Here is a 27,982-nt window from a genome sequence, read left to right as displayed (position 1 = left end):
GGTGGTTTAATACAGGTTCCAAGAAACCATTAGTTCAGCTCTTTTAGAGCCACAACTAAGTTATTAAACAGTTGGTCAAACTGACTTGTGTTCAGACTCAAGACTGATTTAATTTGAATTAACTACTTAGGTCTCTTGTGCCCATACAATACTACTAAAACAAGCAGTGCTATAGCTAAACTCATGATTACCATAGCACAACAATTTTGTTTTATTCAAGTGAGAAACATTTAGAGGAAATTCCTCTGGTGACTGACTGTCCATTCAGTCCACTAGTAAAGACTGCAGGTCAGAGACAACAAGGTCTGTCAAAGCTGTTTAATAGGAGTCACATGGAGAAAAAAAACACTCCCACTGTTAGACCTTGGAGAATCCTTCCACTGCCTACCTGGGTGCTTCACACACTCCCTCTTCTCTTGGGGTGGCTTCAGGGAGGTGAAACATTCAGGGGAGAATTTCCCGGAAGCTTCGTAGAGCTAAGATCATCCTTATAGAAGTCCATTGTAGGTAATGGTTGAAAGATGACCTTAGTGCTACGAAGCTTTTAGAAATGTAATGAATAGATGATTCGATTCATATCTTTTTACACAATACATTTCAATGTGAACATTTTGCAATGTTTCACTCCCCTGAGATAGCCCCAGCACTCATACCACCATCAAGTATTGACGTTTATAAACACAGTGTCAGTTGTCTGGTTCACACACATTTTCGACATCAGTCCTGTCGTCATACCTCACGTAGCGCCATAGTCCACACACAACCATAACACCGGTTCAGTCATATTTGTTATATACTAGGTAGGTAAGTGAATTCACACAGATGTTTCGTGTACTGGTGCCTATTAATGGGTGAGAGTACTATGTCAGCAGTAGTCTTCCGTGTTTTACCTGAGCTCTGAGTGATGGCTGAATTAGACGGCTCCTATCTTAGCCTACGGCCCGGTCCTAAATCAACCTCTAGCACCTACGACCTGTGCCCTTGTGCAGATCTGAGAGGACTGGACAGATATATAAGCAATATGGTGAAAATTGAATCAAGTCTTTCAGGGAAAGGTGGAGCTATTTCTACATTGCCCATACCTACCTAATCCGGGTCTCCACAAGTGCACAGGGTACAGGGGTGGATTTGGGACTGGACATACCTGTCGACATAGAGTGGTCTGCAGCGACAGGCTAGCTTTCAGCACTACCTATTAGATAGAGGTTTCCATGGAGACAACCAAACATTTCATTAAGAAAAATACACCTGAATTCTCTTTATGTACAACAGAAAAGAAAAAACAACCTGCATATTCAAGATTAATTTTTAATATTATTATGTATATATATTCTGCATTAGAAATATCACTATTTTCTGAAATGAAGAACTTCCAACTTGTGTAATAATGATCATTTCACCCATAAATCATTGAAGTACAATATTTACATATAATACAGAGCCCATTTTTAAATCTGAAATAATATTAAAATAAATGTTCAATAGATATAAAAGGTTTTATTTCTATTTTTAACAACCTTGTCAGGGGAGTCCTTGCACACTCCAAAATTGTAAAGCCATTCTCTTCTAACTATTAAGTGCAAACAATTCTCTTTTTTCTCCTTCTTTAAAACCCTATGATTGCAGCATCCAGACAGAGAGATGCCTCGCCGCAACCCAAGTGCATCCAAAGGCTGTCTGAAAAACATCTTGTTTTTTTGTCCCATCATCATTATGAATTAAAAATTAACAGAAAACAGAAACAAGAAGAAGAAAAAAAATCAGTGCAAAATACTCAAGCTATGATGTTCTGATTTAAATTAAAAACTTTTTTTTTTTCTTGTAGTTAAAAGGAAGCGAACTGCTCCGGTCTCCCTTTGCTGTGAACATGAGATCAAACTGCACCAGGGTTAGTCAGGGATGAGGGACTAGCGAGAAGAGATAGCACCTGTCCCAAAACACCCCCTAACCCCTAGGCACTCTGGTAGATCTGTGGACTGGATAGGGGAAGAAATGTGGCTACTACCATATTGATTAAACATAACCAAGTCTTTCAGATCTACACAAAGTGTCTTGGAGGTAGTAGTGGCTAGGGGTTGTTTCTGGACCGGGCTAGAGAGGAAGAGAGGTGGAAACAAATTAAACACAGCCCAGCCAGCCTCCTGTCCCTGAACAACACGCTTCCTGCATGATCCTTTACACCCCTTTCAGACTCTGGGCCACTCCATTTACCCTCACTGGCCCACGTTAGCTATCTATCTTTCTATCTAAAGATGAACAGAACGAAAAGAGACCTTCAGTGGTGGTGAAGGTGTGAGAGAGTGAAGAACAGCACTACAGGGCTGTGGCGAGGGGTGGCCAGGTCATCCTGTCCCGTCCTGTGTCTGTGGTCTGGTGGAGCTTGGTTAAGTTTAACAGCACTAGCACCAGGGCTATACTACAGTCCCACTAGGAGAGTTGGCCGGGTTCTGAGATGGCAGTAAGCCCTGCAGAGGAGGAGAGGAGAGTGGGATGAGTTAGAGGAGGAGACTTTTTGGACACTCAGAAAGGAAAAACTATTTGAATTGAAACTTGTATCATCAATGGGAAACGGTAGGTTTCATCATCATCATAAAAAAGGAAAACATTTTTAGCACCAAAACAATTCCATACCAACATTTCTAAACGGCCAATTAAGATCCTGGATTGATAACCAGCCTTGTAAGGGTATCACAGTAGGCAAAAGAGGACGCTGCATAGCAAACCTAAACCACCAATCACAGTCAATCAACATTTTCAGAGATCTATGAGAAGAGTCTAGGTGCTGGATGTCCAACTATAGTGTCTCAAAACCCATTGGAGGAGAAGGTCAGAGGGAGGCACCTCTGGCTTTCTCATCCAATGGGTTTTGAGAAGGAGGCGAGGAGTATGCTATTGAGATCTTCCCTAGGGGTTGGAAGTGTCTAGGGGTTTAGACTCACCATTTTCCTGGGCCTTGCCCATGTGTCTAGGGGGGTAGGTGTTAGGGTGTAGGGTCTAGGGGTTGGATGTGTAACAGACTCACTACTTTCCCAGGCCTGGCATAGTGTTGAAAGGGGTAGGGGTTTAGACTCACCACTTTCCCAGGTCTGGCCCATGTGCAAATGAAGCCCTCCTGGCAGGCTGTGACCAGACAGTCCTCCAGGAAGATTAACACAGTGAGTCTCTCATGAGCGATCTTCTTACACACCAGTGGCTCCAGCAGAGGAACCTCCTCCATGCGGGGGCACAGCAGCGTGCCCAGAGTCTTAGCGGCATCCGCCTTGGCTGTCCGCGCCGCAGAGCTCAGCTGGTTGAGCTTGTCGCTACTCTTGCTGCTGATGTGGCCCATGCTGTGGTTGCGTTTGTGGTCCTTCTCGTGGCGCTCCTTGCGTGTTTCATGCAGCGACAGTGTGGCAAACTTGCTGACACCCGTGGCGATGAAGGCGCTGTCTATGATGCTGCTTCCTTTGCTGCTCATGTGGCTGTTAGGCGTGGTGCTGCCACCTGCAGGGCCGGAGGAGTGCGGCAAGCTGTTGGAGCGCGGCAGAGGGGCGGGGAGTGAGTTAGCGGGGGCGCCACTGTTACCACTACTACTGCTCATGGTGTTGTTGCCATTGGTGCCAGGTGGGTTAGTAGTAGCAGTAGTAGAAGTAGTAGTAGTAGAAGTAGAAGTAGTAGTAGTAGAGGTCGCCCCAGTAGCTGGGGGGCTGGTGGCACTCATGACGTTAGTGTGAGTCCTGGTGCGTGACAAGGGCAGGTGGGGGAACAAGATGTCCTCAGTCAGGTCCCACAGACACAGCTGGGTGTCCTGGCCCACCGAACCAAAGCGATAGGTCACGCTGACCGGCCTGCCGTCTGTAGAATTCCTCTTGGAGAGATGTGATTGGGAGCTGTTGGCCCGGTCCCGCCCCCCTGCAAAATGGATCTGCTCGTGGAACTCCTCATCGCTCCCACTGAACTCGGCGGGAGGGTCGCTGTCCTCCACGCTGGTCGTACAGTGGTCGAACGCCACTACGCTCACCCACGACTTGTGGCCGTGGCCCCTGGCAATCACCCTGCAGTCTGAGAAGGACCAGACTGTCACCAGGTCGTCCTCCCCCCCAGCCACTATGTAGCGTCCGTCCGGACTCCAGCACACACAGAGCAGCCCACCGAAGTAGCTCTTCATGGTGCCATGAAGCTCGGCCGCGTCGAAGCCGAACACGCGCAGGAAGCCGTCCTGACTGGCACACGCCAGGAACTTCCCATCGGGGGAGAAGGCAAACTCGTTGAGCGCCCCCTCACCCACCGTCCAGCGCAGTAGGGGGTTGCGGGCAGACTTGCTTTTGCAGGTGTGCACAGCGTAGCCATCGCCCTGTTTGAGGAGCTGGTAGTGGGGTGGCGTGGTGCCACAGGTGTGCTCCACGTTGTACAGGTAGAGACTGCCGCTGGAGTGAGCCACCAGGAAGAGGCTCTCTGAGCCAGGGACCCACCGCACACACGTCACACGAGACTTGTCTATCAGTCTCTGAGGGTAAGAAAGGGAGAGAAGCTTGTTAGGGAGAGATGTAGACCTGAGTGTTGTCAGACATGCATTGAAAAGAAAACATTTTAAACAGAGGACATGCTACCTGAACCTGTCTAATAACACTACGGCTACGTTCCAATAGCCACACTACCATAACACCTAAATGGATGCCCAACACATTGTGTGGATGTGGGAACGGAACCTTAATATTCTCATTTTGCATTTGAAAACAGTTTCCTCCCAGGAGAGGAAAGTCAGCCACATACATTGATATTCAACCACAGGACACCCATCTTAGCCAGTGAGGCTGAAGTGAACTCTGCTGAACCCACCTCCTCATTGAAGAGCTTGCTGGTCTCCTTCTTGATAGGGTCGATGAGCTGTACCTGGCCAGCCGAGAAGCCCACCAGCAAGGAGACACTCTCTGCCGTGGCCGTGAGGGGGTTGAAGTCATGACACGTGGGCTGCGTTCCTTTGTAGATCCTCTTGTCTATGGGCTTGCTCAGGTCAGCAGCCTTGTGGAGAAACACAAGACACACAGTCAGACTCACACATAGCAATTATCTTTGTTCAACATACACCTCAGTGATTTTACAAGGCCACTCCTGTCACTATAACACCTGCAGATAATGCACTGACCTAATGAGAAACAATGGTATTGCAACAGTATAGGCCTATTAGCCAACTGAAATAGAGACATGAAAGCATTGGACCTCAAGTAGCCTCACACCCACCTCCCATTCCTTCTCTCCAAGGACTTCCACCATCCTTCACACAATCTTCCCCAAAAACACCATCCCGGTGACCTATAAATCATGACCTAGCAAGTAGCATCCTTCTGTCAAACTTGCCCAAGGACAATTATGTCAAGGGCATTGAGGTATCGCACGTCTGCAAATAAAACTTTATTAGGCTACCTCAGAGGCACCAGACGCTGGTCCTGTTGCCCCGGACAATCCTTAGCCACGGCAGGGGAGAGAGAGAGAGCTAGAGAGAGAGAGAGAGAGAGAGAGAGAGAGAGAGCTAGAGAGAGAGAGAGAGAGAGAGATCCACTCCAGTGGGGGAATGTAGGTTACCTTGCAGTGCCAGTGTCTACCAATAGTTGTCTAGGGCAGAGCCAGGCCTATAGGGAGTCAACTTCATTCTAACCAGAGAGATGCTTCTGTATAAACATTGTGAGAGGGGTAATTTATGTCGTAATTGAACAGCTGTTGTCAAATTCTTGGGTGTAAAACATCTAAGAGCACTGGGTTTGTGGACAGCTGGTACGTACAGTTGGACGCTGCAGATGGATTTGAGCCCCTATATTGATGATGATGAGGGACAATTGTTTTTCCTGTCAGCGTGAACTGACCAGGAAAACCTCCTGGCCCTAGTTTTATAACTGGGGTCCAGACTTGAAGTGTTTCTTAGGAAATCCAGGAAACCTCCTTGCCCAAGGGTTGATACTGTAGGATCCAGTCTGTGACTCTAGTGGTCTAACTCAGGGTTTCCCAAACTAGATCCTGGGGCCCCCCCTGGATACACATTTTAGTTTTTGCCCTAGCACTACACAGGTGATTGATAATGTGTAGGTTATTTGAATCAGCTGTTTAGGGCAAAAACCAAAACGTGCACCCAGGGGGTCCCCATGACCGAATTTGGGAAACCCTGGTCTAACTGAGTAGAGGACCATTGGAGGCAGTGACGGAGATTATAAGGCTATGTCATAAGACTGTTGACAGATCTATCAGAGCAGGGCCAGCACTAATGCAATTAGGATCTTTAACACACTTTGATATGCCAAGAATCCATGCTGCCCCAAAGCCCTGGACAAACCAATAGCTATAGCCCTATTCTATCCACGGGACTTGAACTTTTACTCATGTGAAACTCATAAGAGACAGGTAATTGACATAGCCTAGCCTATGTCTCTGAGTTCCATACCTTGCTGATCTGTGTACCATCATCAGATGAATAATACCATGACAAATTCAATCACACACCAAGGACCACAACAGGGGTCACAGATATGCTCCCTAACAGACCTGCTAACTATGAGCTCCTGCATATGAGAGATGACAGTGAGTGAGTGACTGCACACCAGGGTCAGTGGCAACAAAGAACCATTTTGCCAATTAGGCTAGAGGATGCTTAGCCTTCGGCCTCCTTGTCATCAACTGAGAAATGTCCTCACAGACAAAAATATAATCCAATGCCACCATCAAACTAATTAGGAGATTTCAACACAGACTAGGCTATGTCCTAACTCTTTGGTAATGAGCGAGGGACTGTAGGCCTATTCACAAAACCGACCCACTGGGCTCGCTCACATCTCAGCTGTTTGCTCGGTTTTCTAGCCAGGCAGCAGCTCTTCTGTCCTATACCTGAGGGGTATACTACAAAGCAGAACCAATGAGTTAGCCAGCTAACTTTAAACAACCAGAAATTACCATTGATTTTCTGGTTCATTAAGAAAGCTAAAATGTTGGTTGTTGAGACAATTAGACCATGCCCATTTACAGCGTATCTTTTTTTTTTTTTTTTTTTTATCATAATAGTTAGGCAAGTTAGCTGGCTAACTCATTGATCCTGCTTTGTAGAATACCCCTCTGGTCTTCTTCACTGATTACAGGAAGGACTAACTATGTAGCTCAATTGGTAGAGCATGGCGCTTGTAAGGCCAGGGTAGTGGGTTCGATCCCCGGGACCACCCATACGTAAAAATGTATGTACACATTACTTTAAGTCGCTTTGGATAAAAGCGTCTGCTAAATGGCATATTATATATTATATTATTGATCCTGCTTTGTAGAATACCCCTCTGGTCTTCTTCACTGATTACAGGAAGGACTACACAGTCCAGTCCCGTGGCTATTGCCAAATACCCCAGTATAAAAGGTACATACCACATACGCCTAGCTTCTTCCAAAATCAACCTTCTCTTGGTAACAGCAGAGAATCCCCTCCTGGATCAAGAGCCTTCCTGTGTAATATTTGTTTTGTGCGTGCAACAAACTGAGTAGCATTTGAGTTGCATGTATATCTTTATGAGCTAGGATGTCTGTCCTGCAAATACTTTAGGTCAGAGACTGTATAAAATGTTTTCAATGCGCTCGTTAGCATTTAGTTAGCATTCTCTATGGGGTTTTACATGTACGTGTTAGCATTGCTAACGTTCGGATTACAGAGGCTCAGTGGGGTTTGAAAATAGCGCCCCTTGTGCTGATATTACCGAATATCGCGGGATGGCACAAGGTCAGTATGAACAACAATCTGGATACCGTCCAAGCCTACTAATCACATTGCTAGATGTCTACTAAATTAGCAGACCAAATGCACAACTGCAGAGCATTTAGCACATTTTAGACAGCTAACTTAACAGTTACAAGATATCTAGCTGGCAAACATTTAGTTGTGAATTCCATACTGTAACTAGATCACCTGGTGCGTGCTGCACAACAGTGAGTGACTCAGAAGGCTCTGGTCCCTCGTTGTTGTGTGCTTGTAAACAAACACCACGTGACTGGGGACTACCGGTAAACTTGATGATGAAACATTATGTGACAGGTGAAATTAACATATTGCACAAGTTGACTGCAGTTATTTACTTAAAAAGTAGCTACAATTATTCAAATGTATTATAAAACTTTGAAGACATAGTTTCAACAGTATTGAAAAACTATGCCATGGCTATTTCCAAATCCCCCCGTATATGGTATACCGCCCAAGCCTACATAGTCAGAAATACTTGCAAAAATTGAGGTGACAACTTGCAAGTGTTAAAATATCTTACAATGTCCCACACAGATCTACTCCATCCTAGATGTGTACCATAAGTCCCCCATGTTAAAACCAAAATGGCCAACACAGCAAATCCTGGAAGCAGTCCAACATATTCCTCATCATAACAATAGAAAGCCCCTAACAGCCACAACACAATATAAGTTACTGGTGTCTGACAATGTGATATAAGTTTCACGTGTTTTATGTTTTGAGCAAGTTTAGAACTGTGAGGACACAAACAATAGGTCATATGATTATCATCGTCATTATCACTAGATGCCTTAAACAGCTCGATGCAGTGACATCATCCCTGCCACTGTCAGACGCAGACAGACCACTTGCATGACATCATCATCCCGAAACACAGCTAACTTCCAACCAAACACCCTTTCGCAATAAACAGTACCAAGCTGGCTTTGGGTCCTGGAAGGACCAGTATCGGACACATAACTAGTTTTCTATACAGTAGTTGAGTATTCTATGATTGCAAAGAACCGGTGCAGAGTCAATAAAACAAGTGCACTAAAAACACACCACTTGTCAGTTATCACGCTAACCTCAAAAGACACAATATGTAAATTATTAACGTGTCGCATTTAACGTACTCTGCAACTGCAGAATATGTCAATCAACATGTCAGAACTGCCCACGCTCCAAGGTTAAAGCGTGCATATTCACATAGCTATCCCACAAGAGTAATAAACAGTCCACTATAAGATTGCCCTTCACTTGATTCGAACTGGTTAGTTGGCTAGCTAGGTGGGTGACATGCACATACCAGCACATCTCCACAAGGTGCGGGCAAAACAAACTGTGGCGATGCTACTAACTAGCTAGTTAGCCACCATAGCTAAGTGGCCTGGTCTGGCTAGCTATCTGCGCACGTCAGTGAAACTACCAATCTGGACAGCACATTGCTATGCGTTTGAACAGGCACATGAACTTCTTAATAATACAAACTTTATCATCGTTGAGTGCTGTTTACCTTTCTTACGCCTTTGTAGATATAAAAGTACAGTTCCCGGCCCACATTGAAACAGATTCTGTCGCCGTTGCCCGACTGGTCGTTCACGTTCACGAAGGAGACTTTCACCGGATTTGAGCCCTGTGAATTAAAAGGCACCCTGTTAGGGCGGCTATATTCGGAGTGAGTGAGGAGTTTATAGACACCTTCCCGAGTGGTGAATTGAGTTTTAATTTCGTTCATCTCCTTCCCTCCTCCCTCCGCCGCCATCTTGGAAATTGGCGTTCATCCTGTCCAAAACCCGGATCTTACGAATTATGTGTATAAACCCTGGAATATGTTTAGGTGGCGCTGTATTGAAGCCACCGCGCAGCCATCTTGGTACTCCTCCTCCGTTGTATATATATATATTTTTTAAAGCAATATAATCAAATAAAATCAAACGTTATTTGTCACAGGCGTAGACCTTACAGTGAAATGCTTACTTACAAGCCCTTAACCCAACAATGCAGTTTTAAGAGAAATAAGTGTTAAGAAAGTATTTACTTGAAGAAAAAAATAAAATGAACAAAATATATTATTTAATAAATATATTAATATTAATATCAATATCCATGCATTTATTAATGTCTAAATTCGTTTTTGGCACGTGTATTCTATTACAGACACCTTAATGCATACTTCAAAATTATATTATGTGAGCTAAACATAAAAATATATATATATATATATATATATATATATATATATATATATATATATATATATATATATATATATATATATATAGTATATATACAGGATATATACAGTCTATCAAATATAAATATATTTCTATATATATAAAAACATTTTCCTTCAATACTTTTTTTTTTTTTTGTACTAATGTTACTACCCCCACTACAACAAAACATACTTAAATACATGTAATTTTGTCCTTGAAACGTTTAATTGAAATACTGTAGAATTCCATTCATACCTATGGAGGACTGCTCCTACTGGGGAGTATCAATATGGCCGACCGGTGGCTTCAAAGCCTCTCAATGGCCAATACAAAGCGTAGCAATCCAGGGTTTATTTATACACTACTGGATCTTACCAACAGAATGTGCGCTCCTCAGTTGAGTCCAGAACCCATGCGCTTAAAGCTTCAAAGAAGTAATGCTTCCGTTTAGCGAGGGAAGTGAGGAATTTGATGAGGCAAAATACATTTATAAACCCTTGACAAAATGCATGTAATAGTTTGTCTAGCTAGCAAAACGTTCCTGTGGAATTGCATGGGATGTATACTTTCTTATTGTGGAGAGTGCGGTCCTTCAATCATGGTTTACCTAAGCCCAAAGGCCGGCAGATGGCGATAATGAGTCGTTTCATTTTACGGTTCAAAGGCACATGTATGAAACGTATGAAACCATGTATGAAATGAAACCATCCAAAGGTAAGATGAAACGGCTGAATATCGCCATCTGGCGGCCTTTGGGCTAGGTAGACCTTCATGCTAAAATAATCACGATAAAAACGCTCGCGAATGCTGCAAATTTCGAAGTCGTTCTAAAAAAGTATTTTTTTTTACAATTGTGAAATGTATATTCAGGTTGTTTCATTAATTTGATCGAGCCTACTACATTACTGTACTCCCGAGTGGCGCAGTGGTCTAAGGACCTGCATCTCAGTGCTAGCTGTGCCATTAGAGATCCTGGTTCGAATCCAGGCTATGTCGTAGCCGGCCGCGACCGGGAGACCAATAGGGCGGCGCACAATTGGCCCAGCGTAGGGGAGGGAATGGCCGGCAGGGATGTAGCTCAGTTGGTAGAGCATGGCGTTTGCAACGCCAGGGTTGTGGGTTCGATTCCCACAGGGGGCCAGTATATAAAAGAAAAAAAAGAGAGTCTGCTAAATGATTAAAATGTAAATTATTTTCCTCTGTAGCCCACTCTGCAACATCAGATCTCTATTTTATCTGATCACAATTTCTCTGAATTGAAAATAACTCATAAACAGACAACACATAACCCAAATCTAAGGACACGCGTGAATTAATTACATACGTTTATTACCATTCAAATTGCATACTCGAGTCATCCAGTCCTAATCATCAGAGTTGCAAGCGACTAGATGTATTCCTTACTGTTCATTATTTGTCCCGTCCATAAGTTCCCCATATCATGATCTGAGTCAAAATCTAATTGTTCTGTCTCCTCTTGATGCTTCCAGCCATCAGGGGAGATACAACTTCTCCAAACAACTAAATTAGATATGTAGTGCTTTACTCGCCTGTTGCTAATAGTGCCATCCTCTGGGCAGTCTCCCGTCAAACACACATGCCTGAGAATTCTGGTCTTTTCCATAATTTTCTGTGTGTTTCATGATTTGACATGAGTCTTACCATGATGACTTCTACAAATTGAGACATGAGTTACATCGTACTTCATTCTCCATTATATGCATTTTGTCATTTCAAATCAATGAAATCAAATTGCATTCGTCATGCTTTCGTAAACAACAGGTCTAAACTAACTTACAAGCCCTTAACCCAACAATGCAGAGAAAATAGCCTACTGATGTTGCACTCAAACAAAATCAATATATTGCACATCTTGTTTATATCATCACTATAACTAAATTAGCAGTAGTGTCACCGTTAGGACACAAACAATGCCCTCTTGTTGGGATAAAACCACACAAAAGAGTGTCTTTCTATAGACCTGCATGTGTATTAAGGATAGACGGGATGAAAGACTGTAGAAGTAAACTCTGTAACCAATCTCTCAACACAGTTGCTGTGGCCTGGAACTGAACCATTACTCTAACACATCAGCTATTCTTTCCCAATCTCACCGGCCAAAAAAAGACTTGTGGCCTGTTATCTTTTCGGAGGCCTTCTGCCCTGCGTCTGTCTGTCCGGATGGTTCTGGTGGGAGCAGGTGGTTGGAAAGGCTATGCTGACAGGCCATGGGGGTGTATGGTGGGGCCTGGTTGGCCCAGGCCTGACACACGCTATCAGGACGCCTCTGGCCCCTGAGTGACAGGCACCCCTTGTGACTGTGCTGCCCTATAAGGACACATGCGGTTTATGGTGACGGACCCCTCACAGCTCTCACTATCTCCCCCACCCTACTGGTCCTTTCTTTAGCCCCCCCTCTCTCTTACTCTGTACTGTAGTGGGACTGAGCATTCCTTCTGGAAGCTTCTGAATGGGAGCTTCGAGAAAGCCGCCCCTTGTATAAAAAGACAGGAGTAGGCCCAGGGGTCCTCAGATACAGCGAATGAGAGGACATTCACCTGAATCCATAGAGGATTAGGACCAGTGAAATACAGAGATTTAAATACTAGATTAATCTGCAGAGGAACAGCAGAGACGCTCTGAGATTCAATCTACAGCGATCAGCAAACGCGAAGTGAAGCACAGGAGCACATTCTTATCTATTCAAGGTAAGAGGGAGGGGTGCAAGGAAGGTCAATAGACAGTATTCTGGAAATACATTATGCATTAATATTATATAGTTGAAACACCAGCAGGAAGCAAGCAGCCTACATTATGTTGGTATATGGAATAATGTATCTTGGGGAAGTATTGCACTGTATAAATCTGAAATGGCATTAAATCAGTGGGGACACTTTAACAGACAGTTTTCCTGGGTCTGGTAGAACCCTTTGTGAGAGCATGGCAGGAGATGAGCACATGGCATGGAATATGACCCTGGTTAGAGGGAGAGAGAGACATGACAGCTGAAGAGAAGAGAGGCCTGGCATTCGGCACAAAGAACAATTACAATCAAGTTATCTATAACAAGTTATCAAAGAATGCAATTATCAGACCTGAAAGTGTCTTAGACCAGAACCTATATAGTTCATATAGTCAGTTTGAAGCCAAGGGCAAGGATGGATTCATAGATTCATTGATCTGGAAAAAGTAGTTTTATGAAGCCTTGATATTTTTTATGGATAAGCAGCTGCTTTAGGAAAAAGTGTCTTCAATTGGGAAGAGTGTTAATGGCATTTGATGAATAATTCTCAGTATATCAGTGCTTTAAAACAATCAGGACTTTTAAGAGCAACTATAATAGTTTTGCTGAAATTGAATAACACACAAAACCCTAGAGTAGAGATGACAATTCCATGCTGAAGACATAATAAAACTCAACATTTCTCTATTCAAGACAAAAGTCTTACTTCATGTTAATCCTCAATTTCAAAGAAAGGTTATCACATTCACATGGCACCACTACAGCTGTTGGCAAGGGGGTGTGAAGTTTCTGGAAACTCCACCCTCTTTTCAAATGGCAGAGGCCTTGATTGACAGATGGGGCCGGTGCAACAGGAGCCTCTGATGGAGGGCTGTAACAGCTGCCTTTCTTCCTCAGCATATCTATCCCTCGTTGCCATGTGGCTGACTAGACTTGAGGCTTTCTAGAAAAAAGCAGGTGTCTCTGGATGTTAAAAGCTTAAAAAAAAAAAAAGTTAACATTTCCGGCAATTACTATTTGTAAGCTACTATAAGTTTTATTATCTTCTATTTCGCTGAAGCAAGACTTATTGCAAAATGCAGCAAAAAGACTCAAGTGCTTTTAAAAAACATGTCTTCTGAATAGCCTTAATACAAGGATATTCAGCCATTCTTAGGATAATAAAAGTACAATTAAAGGCATTTCAATGTCTGCCATTTTGTTTCTCCAGATGCCAGAGAAAGCCGGCCACACCATGGAGGAGGAAGTGGAGACCTTTGCCTTCCAGGCTGAGATCGCCCAGCTGATGTCCCTGATCATTAACACCTTCTACTCCAACAAAGAGATCTTCCTTAGGGAGCTCATCTCCAACTCCTCAGATGTGAGTAGATTAATCATAACACTGAATTATAATAATAATTAGCAGACGCTCTTATCCAGAGCGACTTACAGGAGCAATTAGGGTTAAGTGCCTTGCTTAAGGGCACGTCGACAGATTTTTCACCTAGTCGGCTTGGGGATTAGAACCAGCGACCTTTCGGTTACTGGCACAACGCTCTTAACCACTAAGCTACCTGCCGCCCAATTGTCCCATGTAACATTTTACCTTAGTAACCAACCACTCATACACTGCACTCTGAGCCAATATAAGTTATAGCTCAGAGTTAGCCTGCTAACCACCTTGATAAATTAGCTCAAGCTATCAACCATGAGACTTCCTTTGACCGTTGTGACCTATTTTTTTCATGTTCTGACAGGCTTTGGACAAGATCAGATACGAGAGCTTGACAGACCCCTCCAAATTGGATTCCTGCAAGGACCTGAAGATCGAGGTCACCCCTGACCTGCGCACTCGCACCCTGACCCTGGTTGACACCGGCATCGGCATGACTAAGGCCGACCTGATCAACAACCTGGGAACCATCGCCAAGTCTGGCACCAAGGCCTTCATGGAGGCCCTGCAGGCTGGAGCAGACATCTCCATGATCGGGCAGTTCGGTGTGGGTTTCTACTCAGCCTACCTGGTGGCTGAGAGAGTGACTGTCATCACCAAGCACAACGATGATGAGCAGTACATCTGGGAGTCTGCAGCTGGTGGCTCCTTCACTGTCAAAGTTGACACTGGTAAGCCTTTTCAACAGTATTGATTAATATGCTACTACAAACACTTTTCTCCAATACAACACTATAAACTCTCTTCCTGCATAAGTTGAATCTGCTGTACAACAATGTCATTCTAAAGGTAGTAAGCCTAGATCCAATGTGTGAGTCTGATTTGTCTGATCTGAAGGTGAGTCCATTGGCCGTGGCACCAAAGTGATCCTGCACATGAAGGAGGACCAGTTTGAATACTGTGAGGAGAAGCGCGTCAAGGAGGTCGTGAAGAAGCACTCCCAGTTCATTGGCTACCCCATCACACTCTATGTAAGTTCTAATAGAGCTCTATATTTCATTGGTTGTAACAATGTAGCAAAAATAATGGGGAGATTAACTGAAATATACTGTATAAACTAGGAAAGTAACCTGTCGATAACAGTGGACCCAAACATTGCTCCCCATAGAGGGCAAATCCTAAAACGTTTTAATAACATGAACATTTTTATCAAGGTGGAGAAGTCTAGAGAGAAGGAGGTGGACCTTGAGGAGGGAGAAAAGGACGAGGAGGTTGATAAAGACGCTGCAGCTGAGGACAAAGACAAGCCCAAGATTGAGGACGTTGGCTCTGATGAGGACGAGGACACCAAGGACAGCAAGAACAAGAGGAAGAAGAAGGTCAAGGAGAAGTACATTGACGCCGAGGAGCTGAACAAGACCAAGCCTATCTGGACCCGTAACCCTGATGACATCACCAATGAGGAGTACGGCGAGTTCTACAAGAGTCTGACCAACGACTGGGAGGACCACCTGGCTATCAAGGTGAGTCTATGATGGCAACCCGAAAACTCAAAACTTATGGGTTTATCTTGATCCAACCTATGAATTAATATATTATTATGACTGTATGAGTCAACGTTTATCTCTTTATTCCCACAGCACTTCTCAGTAGAGGGACAGCTGGAGTTCCGCGCTCTGCTCTTTGTGCCCAGGAGGGCTTCCTTCGACCTCTTTGAGAACAAGAAGAAGAAGAACAACATCAAGCTGTATGTGCGCAGGGTCTTCATCATGGACAACTGTGACGAGCTGATGCCAGAGTATCTCAGTGAGTACTGTTCCTTGAACCTTTCATGGATACCTCCTGAGCACCTCACTCAACCAGGACTTTAAGTAAAGCTGTAAGTAAGATGTCTGACCAATTGTCTCTGTCTTTCTCTTCAGACTTCATCAAGGGTGTGGTGGACTCTGAGGATCTCCCCCTGAACATCTCCAGAGAGATGCTGCAGCAGAGCAAAATCCTCAAGGTGATCCGCAAGAACTTGGTCAAGAAGTGTATAGAGCTTTTCATCGAGCTCTCAGAGGACAAGGACAATTACAAGAAGTTCTACGAGCAGTTCTCTAAGAACATCAAGGTAAGGTCTTCCTCCCTTTGAAATGGCTTTTCCATGTTTCCGCAGATCTTCTCCCAGAACTTCTCCTTCTCTTTTTGAGGGACCTTTAGCTTTAACATCTTCCATCTGTGTGTGCCCTTTAGCTGGGAATCCATGAGGACTCTCAGAACCGCAAGAAATTGTCAGACATGCTGCGCTACTACACCTCTAACTCCGGTGACGAAATGGTCTCCCTGAAGGACTACGTTTCCCGCATGAAGGACACCCAGAAACACATCTACTACATTACTGGTGAGCTACCCTCCATTGAAAACTTGAGAAAGAAACAGGGCAATCTAACTGTTAATAACTGTGTATCCTATTCTAGGTGAGACCAAGGAACAGGTCGCCAACTCTTCCTTTGTGGAGCGCCTCCGCAAGGCCGGCCTGGAAGTGATCTACATGATTGAGCCGATTGATGAGTACTGTGTCCAGCAGCTGAAGGAGTACGATGGCAAGAACCTGGTCTCCGTGACCAAGGAGGGTCTGGAGCTGCCTGAGGATGAGGATGAGAAGAAGAAACAGGAAGAGCTGAATTCTAAATTTGAGAACCTCTGCAAGATCATGAAGGACATCCTGGACAAGAAAATTGAGAAGGTACCAGCACAATTTACCTGAACCTAATCCCTCTGCAATGTGTCTTCACCTTTTAATATCAGACCACTTACAACAACCATCACTATGACTACTAATAATCTGTTGACAGGTTTCAGTGTCCAACCGCCTGGTCTCCTCCCCCTGCTGCATCGTGACAAGCACCTACGGCTGGACAGCCAACATGGAGAGGATCATGAAATCTCAAGCTCTCAGAGACAACTCCACCATGGGCTACATGACAGCCAAGAAGCACCTGGAGATCAACCCAACCCACCCTATTGTCGAGACTCTGAGAGAGAAAGCTGAGGCAGACAAGAACGACAAAGCCGTGAAGGACCTGGTCATCTTGCTGTTCGAGACTGCTCTGATGTCTTCTGGCTTCACACTGGATGACCCTCAGACCCACGCAAACCGCATCTACAGGATGATCAAGCTTGGCCTGGGTGAGTTGATCAAGCTTATTCGCCCTCAACATTTGTCTTGGTTGATGGGCTTCAAAGGCTCCTCCTAGAGCAATATACAGACAGGGCTGCAAACACCAAGTAACTGACAGAAATATCATGGTAGTACAATGGTAAGGAATATGGCTTTTGCTTTTCCCACACTTTGGCTGTCTGAATAGCAGTTTGTACACCAATTGAAGATGGTTTTATAATGTGGGCTATTTCTTCTCATCTATAGGCATCGATGATGATGACTCAGCAGTGGAGGACATCCTCCAGCCCAGTGAGGATGACATGCCTGTCCTGGAGGGAGATGATGACACCTCTAGAATGGAGGAAGTTGACTAAAAATATTACAGAAGTACATCATTTTTTCCCCTTTTAACTCATTATTTTGTAAGTAATTGTTGTTGCTGTCCCAAATAGACTTTCCCATTTACATTTTCCATGACTGTCGAGCTGTGAGGAAAGTATTGCATTTAATTCATCATTATTAATCAATACCATAATCATATAGTATATTGGCTGCTTTCAACCCTATTCAACTGTACTTTAATAATAGGCTATTTAATATCAAGTCAACAGGGATTTGACTTGTGTCTTTTTGTAACTGTGAGCTATTTTCTATGAAAAACAACAAGATTTATAATAAAGATGTATTTAGAAACATACCTTACATTTTCTCTTTCTGATTGATGATTCCTCTTTATCAAATAGTCTGGATTATTGTGATGTCAGGCATGTTTATAATTTACACAATTTAATATCTCAGAGATGGATGAATACTGAACTATTTATTTTGCATCTTCATTCATACTTTTGCAATCACCTTACCCTCTCCTAAGTGCTCCCTGTAACGACAGTATTTCAGATCTTTCTAGACCTTAGGTAAAAGTTTCGTTTCCTTGTGAATTCTTGTGAGTCATCATGATGAATAATATGCCATGTTAAGTACCAATGATTTATATTGGTATGTACTGTACCAATGACAGTTTGCATATATGAAGGAATTAACCCACTTGATATCGCCACGCCCATAAACCCGCCTTCACAAGAGTTGAACGCAAGAGGGACGTGAATAGAGATCTAGCGTTTGATTGACATTCCATCGCTCCTCTCAGTGCACACACTTATCCTACACACAGTAGAAGCACAGTTTAGGAAGAGTCCAGACGGTTCTAGAAGCAGAGGATTTCTCGAAGACTCAGCTGGTATAAAACCTTGCCAGTTGTCCTCCTCTCCACATCTCTGCTGTTAGCTGGCTAGGTTGTGTTTGGTCGGGGACCAACTTCTGAAGAAGAGTAAAGGGACATTTCCATCCACAGTAAGGTAAGACATGATTGAAGATTTATATTCCAACACTAAGATGAGTGTCACTCTTCAATTCATACAGTCAGTGGTAGTCCAGTCTATTAACAAAATATATTGAAACAATTTTATCATTCTTTACCATCAGAATAATACACCCAAAACATTATTTTGTTGCAATGAATTCCATTGTACTTTTCCTAATTTCCTTACGTTATTTCAGCATAGGCTATCATCCATACGTTCATATTCATTCTATTATGAAGCTGACCTATAAAACCTGCAATATATCCCAATTTGGGTCTTGACTGTCTGTCTGCCACACTTTGATAATCCTTTTCCGAAGAGGATTTTCATTCACATTACTTCACGGTCGACACGACAACTATTCATCACAATTTGCTAATATTTCTTCAAATAGGAAATTCATAAATATTCACATGAAACTCATTATGGTACACATTGGCGAGGAGGAGATTGCGATATGATAGAAACGGATTATGCGCTGGTAGGTTCTAGAATCATGTTATTTACCGCGCGAACCGGCAGGTGGAGTATGTTTGTCCGCTGCACTTCAAGCCACGTGCTTTCGGTCAGGTTACACTGAGATTTGACGAATGAATGAATAAAAACCAATTAAATATATCCATCCCTCTAAAAACTATTAGTATTAGCGCATCGCATCATCATTATGTCTGGTAGTTACATAGCCAACCAGCAATGTGGAATGTAGAATATTCGACTCTATTTTGTTCTATTATAGTACGCCTGTTCAGAGTAGAAAATGATCCATTGATGGTGTGCCTATCAATGTCCTTACAAGGAATTTATTTCAGTTTATTTTGTTGAATACTTTGCTCTATGAAATAACGATCTAAAATATAAAAGTAAAAATGTACTTACTACATTTGAGGAAAATATTTGGAAAAGTGTACATACTTATTTTTTAGGGGGTGTGTGGGGGGGATTATATTTATGACTGTGATATGTGGTAGTCTCACCTAGCTATCTTTAGATCAATGCACTAACCCTAAATCACTCTGGATAAGAGCGTCTGCTAAATGACTAAAACGTACATGTAAAAATAAAAGCAGTAAGCTCACCACGTGGCAAGGACCTGTGGCTTCTCACTTGGTGGATTACAGTAATGAAGTCAATGCAGCAGTGAGGAACAGAGAGGACAGTCTGTTAAACACCATCTGTCTGTTTTAGCTATAAATCCCTCACAGGAACTCAATGAGGTGCAAGAGCTAGTGAGCCTACATTAAATGCCCAGTGCAGTCAAAAACATGATTTCCTGTGTTTTATATACACTATCAGTCAAAAGTTTGGACACACCTACTCATTCAAGGGGTTTTCTTTATTTGTACTATTTTATACATTGTAGAATAATAATGAAGACATCAAAACTATGAAATAACACATATGGAATCATGTAGTAACCAAAAGTGTTAAACAAATCAAAATATATAAGAAGAGACCTGCTTGGGCCAAGAAACATGAGCAATGGACATTAGACTGGTGGAAACGTGGCCTTTGGTCTGGAGTCCAAATTGGAGATTTTTGGTTCCAACCGGCGTGTCTTTGTGAGACGTGGTGTGGGTGAACGGATGATCTCCGCTTGTGTAGTTCCCATCGTAAAGCATGGAGGAGGTGGTGTTATGGTGTGGGGGTGCTTTGCTGGTGACACTGACTGTGATTTATTTAGAATTCAAGGCACGCTTAACCAGAGTGGCTACCACAGCATTCTGCAGCGATACGCCATCCCATCTGGTTTGGGCATTTTTTTTTCAACAGGACAATGACCCAACACACCTTCAGGCTGTGTAAGGGCTATTTTACGAGAGTGAAATAGCCCTTACAACGAGAGTGATGGAGTGCTGCATTAGATGACCTGGCCTCCACAATCCCCCGACCTCAACCCAATTGAGATGGTTTGGGAATAATATTGTGACATTTTGAAAATTATGATAATTCCCTTTGAGTGCAAGAGCGGTTTGAAAAGACTGCCTACCTGGTGACTTCACCAGGTGGTAAATTAGTTAAAGTTACAATATGTAACTTTTTGGGTGACCTGACCAAATTCACATAAAAATGTGAGTTATAGATCTGCGTTCTCATTGAAGGCAAGTCTAAGAAGCGGTAGATATGTTCTATGTGCGCTATTTTTATGCTTCCCGTTCTTAAGTTTCGTTTTTGCGTCTTACTTTCGTTTTTGTACACCAGCTTCAAACAGCAGAAAATTGTTATAGAATAAATATTTCACCGCGGCTTAGCTTGTACAATGATTCTCTACACTATACTTGTTTGTTTTGTCACATAAACTGAAATGAGGCAAAATATTAATATTTTTGCAACTGGAAATGCCGGAGTGATTTCTACATAGTACACCTTTAATAGGCCAATAAGAAAGATACTTCCAAACCTCTCTGCCAATAACATTTTTACATTTTAGTCATTTAGCAGACGCAATAATGGCTAGTTTTCAGTTTTCCACTCAGACCACTCCCAGACAGTCCTAGCAAAATGGCTCCTTGCTAAGAAGCTATTTTTTTGTTGCTTTTTGACCATTTTAATTGAAAACAATCACGGTAAGGTACTTCATTGTTACCCAGAAATTATTAGATTTTGAGATAAAAACAGCTGCATTGGACATTTGACCTTTAAGTCTGAAACTCACCGCCCAAATGTCAGTTCCAGCATTGTCTTATGGTTTTGAGAAAACAAGTATTGTGACATCCCTACTAGCCACTGACTGCCGCTGACCTGATGGAGCCGTCTGGACTGTCATGACCATTCTGTGACTAAAATACTGATACACAGTGGTTCATTTGGGGATGGAGTTGAAAAATGTTTTTGATGGTGATGTCAGATTGCACAACTTCGGCTGTTTTGCATTGTCTCCTTCTCAGTGTGTGTGTGTGTTGTGTCTCCACAGATGCCGGAAGCCCATGACGCTCCGATGGAGGAGGAGGCAGAGACCTTTGCCTTCCAGGCTGAGATCGCCCAGCTGATGTCGCTCATCATCAACACATTCTACTCCAACAAAGAGATCTTCCTTAGGGAGCTCATCTCCAACTCCTCAGATGTGAGTACTTCAGACACCACAGGCACTTAGACTACTTGGTAGTATTATTTGATGATTCATAAAATACACACAGGCATTTTACTTCAATTCCTTGTTTATTGCACCACTATTAATATTTTATTACATATCTATAGATTGTTTTGATTTATTCATATTTTATTACATTACACACAATGAAATATTGACGTAGCCTGCAGGATACATTTACATTTAATTAAGAGTTTTGTTAATCTCATGCTGAGGCCAGTGTGAAGTCAAAAGTCAGATTTATTTAGACCTATTTATTTACAATCAACTACTAGGCTCTGGACAAAATCCGCTATGAGAGCCTGACAGACCCGACCAAGATGGACTCTGGCAAGGACCTGAAGATCGAGGTCATTCCCAACAAGGAGGAGCGCACCCTGACCCTGGTTGACACCGGCATCGGCATGACCAAGGCCGACCTGATCAACAACCTGGGAACCATCGCCAAGTCTGGCACCAAGGCCTTCATGGAGGCCCTGCAGGCTGGAGCAGACATCTCCATGATCGGGCAGTTCGGTGTGGGTTTCTACTCAGCCTACCTGGTGGCTGAGAGAGTGACTGTCATCACCAAGCACAACGATGATGAGCAGTACATCTGGGAATCCTCCGCTGGCGGATCCTTCACCGTCAAAGTCGATACGTCAGGTAAAGACAGATTATAGTTTTACACTGAACTGAACCACTTAACTGTATGTTATGATATGAATCGGTGTGAACTGAAAATATTTGTAGGCCTACCGTTACAATATATGATGTAGGCCTACAGTTATAGACTGTTTTCCTTGTATGTTCTGTTCTAAATGCTGACTTGACTCCCATGTCTCTCTCTTAAAGCTGAGTCTATTGGTCGTGGCACCAAGGTGATTCTTTACATGAAGGATGACCAGACAGAATATTGTGAGGAAAAACGGGTCAAAGAAATCGTGAAGAAGCACTCCCAGTTCATCGGATACCCCATCACACTCTTTGTAAGAACTAGTAGGCGTGAGTGGATGAAATTATGTAACCAGTGTGAAATCAACCCCTAGATATAGTGGAAACTCCACTGAGTGATTACTAAGTTGTTGAAGTACATCTCAAGGATCCTTTCAGATTTGCATAAAAGAGGTGTCAAGGGAGGGGGTAGGAGGACATTTCAGATTGGACAAGTAAATGACTGGACGATAAATTGATGCTGATATCTTGACCCTTTTTCACTTTTTGCATTTTTATATTGAATGTAAAACAGGCACAGTGAATGAAATATTTTTGCCAACTGTAACTTACTGTACATCAACTCTATGAATGTGTCCCCTAACATTCCCATGATCCTCTCTGATCAGGTGGAGAAGGAGCGCGACAAGGAAGTGAGCGACGATGAGGAGGAGGGGGAGAAGGAGAAGAAGGATGGTGAAGAAGGAGAGGAGGACAAACCCGATATCGAGGACATAGGCTCGGATGAGGAGGATCACCATGACCATGATCATGGCCTCGACGGCGCATGTGGGGACAAGAAGAAGAAGAAGAAGAAGATCAAGGAGAAGTACATTGACCAGGAGGAGCTGAACAAGACCAAGCCCCTTTGGACCCGTAACCCTGATGACATCACCAACGAGGAGTACGGAGAGTTCTACAAGAGCCTGACCAATGACTGGGAGGAACACCTGGCTGTCAAGGTGAGGATATTCTATTTATATTGGCCAACAGAATACGTTTCCACACTGTTTATTTACAACGTTTCACTCTGATTTGTAAAGTCACAGGTAGTACCAGTATTGGTCAGTTAATAATGCTTCAGCTAATTTCATAATGACAAATACAGTATACATGTACACTACCGGTCAAAAGTTTTAGAACACCTACTCATTCAAGGGTTTTTCTTTATTTATATTTTATATTTGAGATTCTTCAAATAGCCACCCTTTGCCTTGATGACAGCTTTGCACACACTTGGCATTCTCTCAACCGGCTTTATGAGGTGGTCGCCTGGAATGCATTTCAATTAACAGGTGTGCCTTCTTAAAAGTTAAATTGTGGAATTTCTTTCCTTAATGCGTTTGAGCCAATCAGTTGTATTGTGACAAGGTAGGGGGGGGTATACAGAAGATAGCCCTATTTGGTAAAAGACCAAGTAAATATTATGGCAAGAACAGCTCAAATAAGCAAAGAGAAACGACATGTGATGAGGTGTGAATGACGGAGTCAGGCGCAGGAGGTAAAACACAGAAGTCAAGAGTTTATTCAGTGTACAATAATGTAGCGCATATAGCGACAGAACGAAACTAGAACAAGGGAAAATCAACCTTGGCTGCATACAAGTAAAGAGTAGCTCAACCCAGCTACTCACTCTCACAACCACCCAGCTCTTGAACTCCTTCAAGACTGTTGGAAAAGCATTCCAGGTGAAGCTGGTTGAGAGAATGTCAAGAGTGTGTGAAGCTGTCATCAAGGCAAAGAGTGGTTATTTGAAGAATCTCAAATATAAAATATATTTTTATTTGTTTAACACTTTTTTGGTTACTACATGATTCCATATGTGGTATTTCATAGTTTTGATGTCTTCACTATTATTCTACAAGGTAGATAATAGTAAAAATAAAGAGAAACCCTTGAATGACTAGGTGTTCTGAAACTTTTGACCGGTAGTGTACATGAAGGTTTTTGAATTCAGTTGTTGACCTTCTGTTTGTTTTCTTCCACAGCACTTCTCAGTGGAGGGCCAGCTGGAGTTCCGTGCCCTGCTCTTTGTGCCTCGCCGCGCACCCTTTGACCTCTTTGAGAACAAGAAGAAGAAGAACAACATCAAGCTGTACGTCAGGAGGGTCTTCATCATGGACAACTGTGACGATCTCATCCCTGAGTACCTCAGTAAGTCAGACAGAACTGAAGTAGATGCTCACATACAGTAGGTTTGGGAATGATTAACACAGCTATAATCTCATCTGACCAATATTGTCTCTGTCGTTCTCTCCAGACTTCATCAAGGGTGTGGTGGACTCTGAGGATCTCCCCCTGAACATCTCCAGAGAGATGCTGCAGCAGAGCAAGATCCTCAAGGTGATCCGCAAGAACCTGGTCAAGAAGTGTATAGAGCTTTTCACAGAGCTCTCAGAGGACAGAGAAAACTACAAGAAGTACTACGAGCAGTTCTCCAAGAACATCAAGGTCAGTTTCATACTAATGTGACACTGTAAACATAGTAATAATGGATTGTATTATTTATACAGAGCTTCTCACTAGTTCTCTGACAATTGATGTGTAACAGCAGCACCCACCACATGGGTGATGCACGGCAACCATTTTGTGCCAGCATGTTCACCACACATCAGCTATCATTATTATGTACATTACCTTCAAGGTCAGCCTGAACTGAACCTAGGTTGCGACAGTCACCTTGTATTTAGTGGTATAATAGGATGTGGAAGACAATCTAGGTGGACACTATGTCATATCACCACCTGTTCTTTGAAGAATCCTTGGGGAACATTCTGAAAGGTGTAGCTATAGAATGTTCCACTAACCTTTAACTGGCCGCCACCTGTCTGATCCCCTCGCCATCTTGTCTCCTCTAAACCTGATATAAGCTGCTTAGGGCTCCTTACCGCCACCTTCTGTCTTGCTGGAGTGGGTTTTTATGACTAGGGTCAGGCTCTATGGCATATTGTTACAGTTATTGCATAAATCTTAAGGTAAGCCTTGGATTACATGTTAAAACAATCTTCAGGGGGCACATCTTTCTCATGTCCTCTGAAATTATGTGAAATCTGGCTCTAATCTTAAAGGGGACGTTTACCCCCCATTTTTACATAGTTAGACAAGCTTACTGACACAAGGCAGCATACAAGCCCCTTCTTGATATCATATTTGTCAGAACTTTGGGTTACTTCCTGGAAAATGTAAAAGTCTTGTAACGCATCAAGATACTTTCTGGGCAAATTGTTATTTAACTGATCTCTCCTGTGTTTTCTTTCCCAGCTGGGTATCCATGAGGACTCTCAGAACCGTAAGAGGCTCTCAGACATGCTACGCTACTACACCTCAGCCTCAGGGGACGAAATGGTCTCCCTGAAGGACTATGTCACACGCATGAAGGACACCCAGAAACACATCTACTACATCACTGGTGAGGAAACGCACTCCTCTCTGTACAGCCCAGTTCATAGGTTGTCAGATTGTAAGAACCTGTTTGCTCAAGTTGCTTTACCTACTGCGTGTTTCAGGCGAGACCAAAGACCAGGTGGCCAACTCGGCGTTCGTGGAGCGCCTTCGCAAGGCCGGCCTGGAGGTGATCTACATGATTGAGCCCATTGATGAGTACTGTGTCCAGCAGCTGAAGGAGTACGATGGCAAGAACCTGGTCTCCGTGACCAAGGAGGGTCTGGAGCTGCCTGAGGATGAGGACATGAAGAAGAGACAGGAAGAGCAGAAGTCTCAGTTTGAGAACCTCTGCAAGATCATGAAAGACATCCTGGAGAAGAAAGTTGAGAAGGTGAGATAACGCTTACAGATATCATGTTGCTGAAGCAGTCCGTTATGTTAAGGCAAATGTCGGGAGGCCTCACGTTACCTCAAAAAATGCCACCAATAAACGCCACTGTATTTACAGGCTCACTGACAGTACAACGATTGCCTGATTCAATGCTGTTCTGATCATCTCCCTAATAACCAACCTCTCCTATCTCCCCCCTTTAGGTGACAGTGTCCAACCGCCTGGTCTCCTCCCCCTGCTGCATCGTGACCAGCACCTACGGCTGGACAGCCAACATGGAGAGGATCATGAAGGCCCAAGCCCTGAGGGACAACTCTACCATGGGCTACATGGCTGCCAAGAAGCACCTGGAGATCAACCCAGACCACCCCATCGTGGAGACCCTGAGGCAGAAGGCAGAGGCTGATAAGAATGATAAGTCTGTGAAGGACCTGGTCATTCTGCTGTTTGAGACAGCTCTGCTGTCTTCTGGGTTCACCTTGGATGACCCTCAGACACACTCCAACCGCATCTACCGGATGATCAAGCTAGGCCTGGGTGAGTTGGTTTGCTCAAACAAGGACGATGTTTGCGATCAATGGTAGCCCCTTTGCCTGTAGTCCCTTTGTGTTTGCTGATCGGAAGGACCCATGTTGGTGTAATCAATGAGGTCATAATGGCTCCAGCTAGCCCTCCAGTATACTTTACTCAACATTAAGTGGCCTAGATATGAGAGAGAACCTTGTTAAAGCTTCAGTAACTGACCGTGACCCATTCCTCCCTCCCTTCCCCTGTACAGGTATTGACGAGGATGAGCTGACCCCTGAGGAGCCAACCTCAGCCCCCATCGAGGACATGCCTCCACTGGAGGGAGACGAGGACACATCCAGGATGGAGGAGGTCGACTAGACCAACCTGCTCAGCTGCTGTGTTACTGTAACTATGCCAGTTAGCTTTGGCACTAGTAGTGTTGACAGGATGACTTTGATGTTTGTTCATAAGCCTGGAATGTCCCCCCTTGCCCTCCTACTCGATCCAAAATCCCTTGACCCGCGTTGACCACATGCAGTTCAGATTCATTCCCCTAAACGTTAGTTTACTTTTTTTTATTTTGAAGAAAAACAAGAGCCTGTTGACACTTCTTTTTTTTAAATCTTGAATTGTATCAATGCATTTTTGTATTTATTGACATTCCAACGTTCTTTTGTGTGTTGACTGTATGACTTGACTGTAAATATCTTCTCAAATTGATACTGTAACTTCAAATGGTGGGACCCAAAAAATAAAGTTTACCACGTTAACCAATTGCATTGCTTCATTTTGCTATTTATGTTGTCGAATGAAATGAGCTCTTCTAGAAGTTTACAAATACTCCAAAGTTTGAGGTGCTTAGAGACATAACGGTATACAGCTTCTTAGGTCACTTCGAGAGAGTAGGGTAAGTTGATTTAAAAAAAATACATTCAGCATCACTCGGTCAAGGGAAATATAGTATTCTTACAAAGATATTTACATATCTCAGAATGTTGTGTATCCCTGGAAATAATCAGAATTCATGTTAACGTTACAGTTTTGAAAACATAGCTTGTCCAAAAAAAGTGGTCTCTTGGCACAACTTATCCCGGGACTGTGGTAAGTTGAGCCACGGGATAGGATAAGTTAAGCCACCTACACATTTCTGTTCTGAATGAAATATTACCACTATCTTTTTAAAACCTTGTCTATCTTTATTTCCCAAACTCAATTCAACATCATCACAATTGCTTTTTTGACTTAATCATTTTAAGCATATTTGAACACAGGCTTAACACCTTACAAACACTTTGTACTTTTTTTAAACACTTAACATAGGGCAGGCCCTGTTAACTCATATACCAGTGATAATGC

General features: G+C 43.3%; 2 protein-coding genes across 4 annotated transcripts; one reads left to right on the top strand and one right to left on the bottom strand.

Moving 5' to 3' along the window:
- Positions 1-303: 303 nt before the first annotated feature.
- LOC121548636 (WD repeat-containing protein 20-like) lies at positions 304-9,550 on the bottom strand. The gene is made up of 4 exons (XM_041860155.2): positions 9,237-9,550; positions 4,819-5,001; positions 3,074-4,486; positions 304-2,465 (listed from the first exon to the last, which is right to left on the bottom strand). Exons 1-4 carry the CDS (start codon positions 9,483-9,485, stop codon positions 2,412-2,414), a joined length of 1,899 nt encoding a protein of 632 aa, XP_041716089.1. The 5' UTR covers positions 9,486-9,550; the 3' UTR covers positions 304-2,411.
- A 2,842-nt stretch (positions 9,551-12,392) lies between these two features.
- On the top strand, positions 12,393-27,400 carry LOC121548635 (heat shock protein HSP 90-alpha 1). Of its 3 annotated transcripts, XM_041860152.2 has the most exons (12): positions 12,393-12,647; positions 13,893-14,042; positions 14,419-14,556; positions 22,062-22,293; positions 22,483-22,616; positions 22,971-23,303; positions 24,330-24,495; positions 24,602-24,792; positions 25,603-25,750; positions 25,848-26,116; positions 26,320-26,653; positions 26,895-27,400. In XM_041860152.2, exons 2-12 carry the CDS (start codon positions 13,893-13,895, stop codon positions 27,002-27,004), a joined length of 2,205 nt encoding a protein of 734 aa, XP_041716086.1. In that variant the 5' UTR covers positions 12,393-12,647; the 3' UTR covers positions 27,005-27,400. The 3 variants fall into 3 exon arrangements, with proteins under 3 accessions (XP_041716086.1, XP_041716088.1, XP_041716087.1); XM_041860154.2 differs by lacking the exons at positions 22,062-22,293; positions 22,483-22,616; positions 22,971-23,303; ... (4 more) ...; positions 26,320-26,653; positions 26,895-27,400 and adding exons at positions 14,952-15,085; positions 15,269-15,577; positions 15,695-15,860; ... (3 more) ...; positions 16,892-17,225; positions 17,464-17,896 and having other exon boundaries at positions 12,432-12,647; positions 14,419-14,785; XM_041860153.2 differs by lacking the exons at positions 12,393-12,647; positions 13,893-14,042; positions 14,419-14,556 and adding exons at positions 18,373-18,554; positions 21,472-21,621 and having other exon boundaries at positions 21,924-22,293.
- Positions 27,401-27,982: the final 582 nt, after the last annotated feature.

The sequence above is a fragment of the Coregonus clupeaformis genome, chromosome 33, assembly GCF_020615455.1.
Source record: "Coregonus clupeaformis isolate EN_2021a chromosome 33, ASM2061545v1, whole genome shotgun sequence".
NCBI lineage: Eukaryota > Metazoa > Chordata > Actinopteri > Salmoniformes > Salmonidae > Coregonus > Coregonus clupeaformis.
Note: the sequence above shows the minus strand (reverse complement) of the source record. Positions and strands in the feature narration are given on the sequence as shown.